An 8,669-nucleotide genomic window follows, 5' to 3' on the forward strand; every position below is an offset into this window, starting at 1 on the left:
GACGGGTGGCCTGCCCCTGCTTGAGGGATTACAGGGGTCTACACTGCTACAGCTCCTCAGGCCAGCGGATGGCTGAAAAGGGCTCGGGGCACCTTGGTATCGTCCACACGAAGAGGTGTTTGTTCTCAAAACTCCCATGGAAAGAAGAGTACGTAAGGTTCACATTAGCACACGTCAATTGTATATAGTGCAAATCAGAGCCCCGGCACCAGAGGGTTCACACTCTGGTTAGTGGTTAGGATGCCCCACGGGTGCAATCCTGGGCACTGCAGACACTCCAGCCCTTGCTCTTCCCCAACTGCAAGGCGATCGGCGCATCATGCCCAGCTGTCCAAACCCTCCTCGTGCAGAACGAGGTCATACCCCATCTCACTGTCGCGCTCGCTCCCTCCTTGTGCCCTGCCAGAGGAAGGGGAGCCAGGAAGCCTTCGCGAGAAGACACGGAGAGCCTCTCCCTCCCGAGCAAAACAGGGCTGCTTCTCAGAGGCTCTGGGTGCAGTCCCAAAGGTGGCTCTAGCCACCCGCAGCACGGCCACAACATCCATCCCAACACCCACCCCCTTCCCCAAGGGTGAGGAAGATCCCAGGAGAAGGGCAGGTCTGCATCTGGCTGCCACTGCAGCCAGAGAGGCAGAGGCCTCTCATGCACGTCCCCAGAGGGGTTTCAGGTCCCAAAGTTTGGGGACTGATTGCAGGCACGGTCTAGGTTTGCAAGGCCACGCCATGCAGAGGGAGTTTATGGTTTTCCATTGGTCCCGAGCAGGAGGATGCCTTCCAGGTGGCTGCAGCAGCATCCTTTCTGGAAGAGCTGCAGAGGCAGCAGCCAAAGGTCCAGGCCATTTTCAGGACCGTGACTCGGGGAGCGAGGATGACGTGGCAAACGGGAAGCCAGGAGTGAAGAGTGAGCACTGGGCTCAGAAGAGTCCAGCCACATCCTGGAAGCAGGGGAGCAGAGAACGTCACCACTCATCACTGGTTCATGGGCTCCTCTTCCTCCATCGGCTCGTCTTGTGGCCTGAAATGGAGAAATAAGACACATGAGACAAGGAGACCTGCGTGACACAACGCATCCCTCTCAGCATCAAGGGGCCTTCTGGCAAGTCCAGCTTCTGTAACTACAGAACAAGCCTCCCAGTGCTTCCTGCCCCACCAAGACCTACATAGACTCTGGCTGAGTGCTGGTGAGGATGAGAAAAGGTGGTGGGCAGGTGGGGACCCTGCTGAAAGGAGGCGATGAACCCCCCCACCTCATTTGGTCTTGGTTTCGTCTTGTTTGGCTACAGCCCAGCACCGAAACCCCCAGAAGCCAATCCAGGTCCTGACCACGTGGATGCAGGACCTCACCCCACCACCCACCGATGCTGAATGCTGGGGCCAAATCTGCCGCGATGTGAGGGCTGCAGGATCAGAGCTCTCAGTGGGGAGGACGGTTGCAAATTCTTGCTTAACGCCAGCACTGTCCTGACCTCCCAGAAGCTCATCTGGCTGTGGGACATGGCCTTTCTCTGCGGCCACCCCCGTGCACCAAGGCTTGGAGCTGGGCACACAGGGAGCGAGGGGCACCCACATCTCCCAGAATCGATTAAGAGCATCACCTCTTCTCCACCATCACGGCCACCGAGAGGGAGGCCAAGGCTGTGACCGTCTCCACCTCTTCTGCCTCGTGGTGCTGTGCCTCCAGGAAGGAGCAGCCCAGCTTGGAGGCAAAGCGCTGCACGGCCACCCAGTATTTACCTGCAGGAGAAGCAAAAATCAGGAGGTGCTGGGATAGGGTGCCCCAGGTCTCTGCGCTTCCCTTGCAGTGAATGCACACATGGGGCATCACCCTCCCATGAGGAGGATGATGATGGAGGGCTCTTTTAAGCCAAGTGTCCCCTGGGAGGTCATGGGGATTACTGGAGAGGGGAGGAAATGCTAACACTTGGCCCTTCCACATTAACCAGCTGAGCCCCCGGCCCCGGGACACTCACTCTGGACCTGGATCACCGTTTCCAAGGAGCGCACAGCATTGGGATTTGGTTTCTGCCTCATGCTTTCTTCTGGGAGAGGGTCCAGCTGCCAAAGGAAGACAGAGGCGGTCAACAGGAGGGAGCTGTGACCAGGGCTCAGCTTGCAGCACCAGTAGAGCCCCACAGCCACGACCCGCTGACCCCCAGCTCTCACCTCGTTGCCCAGCAAGGCTGACACGCAGGCCTCGGATGCATCGCAGATGGCTGTAAGGTCATGGCCACCTTCTAGCGCAAGGACGATGGCTCCACCAGCCAGGCTCATCAGCTGCTTCGTCATGTAGCCAAAGCCTGGAGGAGAAGCCCGAGGGGCGGTTGTCAGCCTTCCCTGCATGAAATGCTGGGGCCCTGGCCCTCGATGCTGGGCCAGTACAAGCCCAAAGTTCTTCCCCAGCCCCCTGCGAAGCTGCCACCCCTATGCCGTGGTCCGGCCTGGGTGGGCAGTGAGAACAACCCGCCCCGTGCCAGCAGCACTGCCTTCACCTCCTTACATTTAGCAGAGACTTTGTAGCCACCCAGGGGTGGTGGGTGGCCATCAGCTGCATCGAAGCCGGCCGATACCAGCACCACATCTGGGGAGAACTCGTGTGCAATTGGCATCACCACCGTCCTGCGTGGGTAAAAAACAAGTAAGAGGTGTTAAGTGCTGGCTCGGCCCGACGCTGCGGGAAAGAGGAGATGAGCAGAAACACAAGGAGCAGTACCTGAAAGCAGCCAGATACTCAGGGTCACCCATGGGGGGGTCAAGCCCTCCAGCCCAGGCTACGTTGACATTAAATCCCTCACCAGGGCCAGCACCAACCTGTGAGAGAGCAAGGACAGCAGTGAAGGCCGGGCTGTTGCCTGGGCACGCTCCACCACTGCCAGGCTCCGGGGAGGCAGGGCTGGGTGTCCCGGACCCCCCGCCCTGTGCCACAGGAGCCAGCTGGGTTTGCAAAGCTTGCAGAAGGGCAGCAGAAGCCGTGGCGTTTTCCTGACATTTCCCAGAGCCGTGCAGCCATCAGTCACCGTCCCCATGCCGCCGGCTGCAGGCTGGGAGGAAGCCTTGGCTCCGCGGCCCGCTGGGTGAAGCAGGCAGGATCGGGCGCAAATGGGAAACGAGCCTGCAAGGCGCTGACACAAAACTACCCTCTGCTCCAGCCCGGCAGCGCCGGGTTCTCCTGGCTGTCACCTTCGCCACCAGAGCTGCCGTCCCTGGGCAGCGCTGCACGGACTTCGCAGCCCGTCAGTGCTTTTTACCTCGTCGGCAGCCCCGCTACCGGGGAAGAAGTTGCCATCGTCGTGACGATGCAAAGAGATGTAGAGAACGTCGGGGTCTCTGTAGAAGATCTGCTGAGTCCCATTGCCGTGGTGAACATCCTAGAGGGAGAGAGATTGAGAAAGTGTGGGCTGTTGGGTTTTTTTTTCCAGCCTTGAGGGTGGTCTAATAGCCTAACAGACCTAAAGGCAGCTGGATCTCTACCCTGCTCCAGGGCTGGCTCCCCCATCCCCGGGATCTGCTCCTGCTCCCCCATCCTGACACATTCCTGCAGCCAGCCCTGAAGGAGGAGGTTTCGCTGCTCTCCGGTCTAGCTCCAAACCAGAGCCAGCAGGAGGTGCAGACACTCACTCTCGGGGACGTCCTGGGGAGGAGCAGGGACACGCTGGGGGACACAGGGGACTTACCCAGTCCACAATGAGGATCTTGCTGAGTTTCCCTTTCTGCTGCAGCTGCCTGGCGGCAATAGCCACCGAGTTAAAGAAGCAGAATCCCCTGCAAAGAGAGAGTCGGAGCCAGCTGATGCCCTGGGGCCCTTCCTGAGCACCCTTCCCTCCTGCCCCATGTCCTCCACAAAGGGTGGGCTCTCCTTCCCCTCTCCCCCCAGCCTCGATATGGGTGGCACCCACGGGAGGCTAGTCTGGAGCCATCAGTGATTTTGAGCCAGAGAGCTGGTTTTTGGGGTTTCCCACATGCCAGCCCAAAGCCCTGCAATTTGGGAAGGGGCCCTTACATGGCAGTGGAAGGATCTGCGTGATGTCCGGGTGGCCGCACCACAGCAAAGCCATTCTGGGGACAAAAGAAAGGCGAGGTGATCAGAGCTGCTGCCCCCAGCACCGCCTCCACACCCCAGCTGGCCGGTCCTGCCGCACGGGGACAGCCAGGGACAGAGCCCGCAGCAGCGCAGGGCTGGGAGCACCCGGTGCCAGCTGGTGAGAACCCCGAGCCCTGCTCTTGCCCAGCCACAGGGCGATGCACAGCTCTGGGACCTCCACGTGAGGCCACCCTACCTTCAGCTCCCTCGTGGCCACCTTGAAGGCCAGCTCGGTGACGCTGCCCGCAGCCCAGCGGGCAGCGTTGGAGGAATGCAGCTCGTTCCAGATGGTATCGCTGTCCACCTGGAAGCAAGGGGATCAGTCAGATGAGGACAAGGCACCGGGGGAAGAGACCTCGGTCACGGGACCCACGCTTTCTGCCAGCGTCCTGCTCGGGGCCAGGGGTTGAAGTCCTGTGCAGGCTGAAGGGCCGGGCACTGTGGAGCCGGACCACCTCACACGCAATGGGGCAAGCTCCCCAGCGGCTCCCGCATCTGCTGTCAGCCCCAGCCCCCAGCCGAGCTCCACACGGACCATCTCACCCTGCACCCAGGGGCTGGAAGGAGTGACTGAGAAAACGCTTGTTACCTTCTTTATCTTATTTTATTGTTTAACCAAACATCTTGGTTTGATCAGGATCACGTCAAGGGCCGAGCCAGAGCCGGAAAACTCAAGTCTCTTCTGATCAACTCCATGTGTGCAACTCAAAGGCTCCCCTCTGCCCACAGACAGGGGCAGCTCCAGCCCCCCCGCCTTCGGGGCACGGGCGAGAGGAGGGCAGGGAGGGGGAGGCAGAGCGGGGAAAGTGGATGCAAACGGGGCTGAGAAGAGCTGGTGCCCAGCAGCGGGGGCAAGGAGAGGAGAAGAACCAGAAGAGGCAGCAGGAAGGCATGGAGTGAGACCCCTCCTGAAAGAGAGAGAGAAGGACAGAGACGGGGGGAGAGAGGAAGAGAGGAAAACGCAATGAATGGAGAGAAACCAGGGTGGCAAGCTGTGAAAGGAGGGGCCACAGAAGTGTCTGGAGAGGAGTGGCAAGCTGCTGTCCCCATGGCACTGTTCCCCTCTCTCAGTGGGGGCCATGGCTTACAGCTTCCCTCAGCCGTCCCACCAGCTCACTCCCCTCTAACGCCCCAGGCTCTTAAAAATGGCTGTGAGGGGCTTTTGGTTCTTGTCCCCTTAGAGAGTAAGAAGGCATAAAGGATCCCCTTTCAAGGGTGGGATGCTTAGGACCATCCTGAGGACAGGGAGAAGCTCTGATACAACATCTTGCCCACAGATGGAATGCTAACACCTGAAGCTACCCAACCTTGGCAGCCCAAAGGCTTCAGGAGCTCCCTCTCCACTCAAGCCCATGAGGAGCCCCTCGCCGGGGACAGAAGAACGGAACAACCCCGTCCAAAACAGGCCAGAGCAGAGATCAAGCACTTACCCCAACGCCTCCACAGGGCAGCATGACAAACATCCGCTGCGACAGGATCCCTGCAGAGAGAGGGGACAGAGAGGACTTCAGAGCTGAGAAACTGGAGAATGGTGGGGGACAGGGCACATGGCACAGGGGTACTGAGGAGGGAGGTTTAGCCTGGCTGCTGGGCCAGAATTAGGACAAGCCTCCAGGGGAGCTGCTTGGTGCGGTCCCCAATGGCTGAGGGTGCTCCAAGACCTGGTGTGGGTAGGGACGGGCAGAAGGCGAGGGCACGGCTGCCCGAAGGTGCGGTGAGGATGTGGCCTCACCTGCCAGCTTCCCGTTGTCCAGTTTCAGGCGGTTGAGAGGGTTGGTGCCGTAGAGGAAGACGTGGCGCTCGGTATGGACACACTGCAGCTCTTCCAGGGTGGCCTTGCGTCCCCGCAGACACTGTGGCAGACAGGGGCTCTGACCACGCTGCTCCAGGTGGGAGACGTGGGCTCTCCCACCCATGCACACCAGCCTCCGAGGGTGGAGGTGGCAGGTCCTGCTGTCCGAGTACAGCCACACCTCGTGTCAGCGCAGCTGGGGAGGCAGCTGCAAGGCTGAGCACCGTGCTTTCTGCATTGGATTTGAACTTGGGCACCCCCCTCATTTGCAGGCAAGGATCAGGCAGGAGATGCCAGCACCACCTTCATACAGCTGCAGAGCCCTGTGTGGGCCAGTCAGCCCAGCTAGACCAGGCAAGGTTTCTGACAGACTGGAACTGACACTGCTGTTCCCAGAGTTGGCAAAACACCCTGCTTCAGCAGGGATCACGCCTCTCCCTACGCTCATCTTCCAGCACAGCAGACCCCTGCTGCCATCTGAAGCTGGAGATGGTCAGACCAGCGTGCTCCAACTTGGCACTGCCAGCAATGCATAAGTCCAAGCCCTCTGGATAATGGTGGTAAATGGGCCGAGAAGATCTGGGAGCAAAAGGGATGGAGGTGGGAGCAGGATACCCTATCACACCATTAGCACGAGGTCTGCTCGTACCAGCATGCCCCTCCTGGACAGGCGTCCGGCTCCCACCCTGCCGCTTGCGCTCACCTCCCACTACTGCCGCTTGCGCTCGCCTCACACTGGCTGCGCAGCCCTCTCTCCTGCAGGCGGGACCAGATGCTCTGGATCCTGCCCGCGTGCTCTGGGTGGTTGCTGTTGTCGCCGCAAGAGCACTGGTGTTTGAGCATCACCGAGTCATAAACCAGCCCTGCAACACACAAGGAGAGCTGCTGTCCCGAGACTGGACTGGACACCCAGGCCTTGATGGTGCTGACCCTAGTTCAGCTCTTTTCCAGGGCTGGCCGAGACCCTAAACGTTTTGGTTTGACTGAAACGCCTCCCTGAAACCACGGGAGTCTCTGTCCCAACATGCTCGAAGCAAATCCTGCCTTGGATATGTAAGAAAGCTGAACCTTGTCAGCATCACTGGACCACGAGGGCAGTCAAGGGGCCAGATGGGCAAGTCCTGCTTGGAAAAACCACCTTATCTAAGGAGAAGGGCCCCTCGTGGCTTGCTCTGCTCTTTTTGCAGCCAGCCGGAGCACTCCCAAGCTTTTATGAGTCCGGGACTGACAGGGACTGAAGCTAAGCTGCCTCTGGGCATCCCCACCTCCCTTCCAGCTCTTGCCCCCAGCCCCTGCCGCTGTGACAGCCCCGCACAGGGGCCGGGCCGGACCTGTAGTGAAGTGCGGCTTTTCCGGGAGAGCGTCTTGGAGGCCGTGTCCTGGGCAGGAAGGGAGACGGTCGCGGTGGCAGGAGATGACTGAGCCCTGGAGAGGGGCCTGTGACCCGCATGGATGGTGGGGACCATGGGGGAGTCGGCCAAGGGCTGCCGCTTGAGGAGCTGCTGCTGCATGCGCTGGTAGGAATCCCAGAGATAGGCCTGGTGGAGAGAGGTGGCGGTGAGCAAGGCACCAGGGCGGTGAGAGCAACATCACCCGGCCCAGGGAAGGGAGCCCTAAGCTGTGCACCCTTCCAGGGTCTGGATACAACAGCCCCCTCCAGGCTGGGGGGCTTGGGGCCGGTTTGCAGGAGCTGGGACACATCACACAGCATCTGCTGCTCTCTGCTGGCTCAGCCCCGCAGTGCTGGGCAGCCCTGCTGCAAGGCGCAGCCATTTGGGGACGATACCCAGCAATCTGGGGACGATACCCAGCCTTGCTGACACCAGGGGTGGCTGCAGCTCTTGCCCCTGTCCTAGCGAACTGCCCCGGGCTCGAGGAAAGTACAGACATGGTGCCTGCGTCCTTACCCACACAGCACCCCTTTACCGAGGCGGCTCTCAGGGCCTGATCTGCATCTTCCCAGGCTCAGGATGCTATCAGCTTTGCTGGGTTTGCACAAAGCCTCAAACAGGAGACACCAAGGGATGAATAAAAATTGCTCCAAATCGCAGGGCAGGGATCTCTGCACGCTGCCTGCACAGGACTAATGCTCAAAGCAATTAAGCCACGACTGGAGACAGGGACAAGGCTGGGAACTCCACCCTTTACAGCCCACTCCTGCATCTGTATGATGGCTTCAAATGACTCTAAGTGTTCTATGCAGCTTGAGACAGCCAGAGAAGCCATTCTTCCTTTTCCTCATGGGCTCCTTGTGCCCAGAAGGGAGAGGGCTGCTTCATGCTGGCAGCCTGCACTCCTCCCCAGGGCTCTCCCATCCCTGCCAGCCCTCGGGTACCTGTTGTAGGACAAGCTCCTCTTGAGGCTGCATCATCTTCTGCGTCCTCTCGGGCTCCTTCACGCTGCTCCCCGTCCGCGTGGGCTCCACGCATGCCCTCGCTGGGTCGCTGCTCTCAGCCCCGGCCTCTGGAAGTGACCCCTCGGCCTCCATGTCCTCCGAGGAGGGGATCTGCCGCAGACGGGGCTTCTCGCTGGATTTAGCCATGCGCTGTGGCCAGAGGGGTCACAAATGAGCACAGAGAGGTGGCAGGGGCCAGGCCAGACCGAGAAGGTCATGGCGGGGGTGGCAAGGCATCTCGGGACAGGAGCACGATGGAAGTGGGAGCCAAGGAAGCTGAGTAGGTGCCCTCAGCTTGCTGCTACGTGTCTGGGCAAGGCAGCATCTCGTATGCCTGGGCTTGGGCCTGGACATCTGGTACTCAGAGCCCAGCCGGTAGGAATGCAGGCTTGCGCCGTTCTAGC

The 8,669-nt window shown here is 60.3% G+C and overlaps 1 protein-coding gene across 1 annotated transcript in view; it reads right to left on the reverse strand.

Annotated features, from left to right (window-relative positions):
• Nucleotides 1-969: 969 nt before the first annotated feature.
• LOC104617969 (histone deacetylase 7-like) overlaps nt 970-8,669 on the reverse strand; it is a 15,459-nt gene continuing 7,759 nt past the window's right edge. The window contains 16 exon segments of the mRNA XM_010283426.1: nt 970-1,015; nt 1,596-1,734; nt 1,971-2,055; nt 2,164-2,297; nt 2,498-2,616; nt 2,711-2,808; nt 3,246-3,365; nt 3,672-3,759; nt 3,998-4,053; nt 4,275-4,382; nt 5,509-5,558; nt 5,811-5,931; nt 6,600-6,733; nt 7,202-7,225; nt 7,228-7,408; nt 8,206-8,415. Of these exon segments, the coding sequence (XP_010281728.1) occupies nt 970-1,015; nt 1,596-1,734; nt 1,971-2,055; nt 2,164-2,297; nt 2,498-2,616; nt 2,711-2,808; nt 3,246-3,365; nt 3,672-3,759; nt 3,998-4,053; nt 4,275-4,382; nt 5,509-5,558; nt 5,811-5,931; nt 6,600-6,733; nt 7,202-7,225; nt 7,228-7,408; nt 8,206-8,415 (1,713 nt within the window).

Source organism: Phaethon lepturus, unplaced genomic scaffold (assembly GCF_000687285.1).
Source record: "Phaethon lepturus isolate BGI_N335 unplaced genomic scaffold, ASM68728v1 scaffold29073, whole genome shotgun sequence".
NCBI lineage: Eukaryota > Metazoa > Chordata > Aves > Phaethontiformes > Phaethontidae > Phaethon > Phaethon lepturus.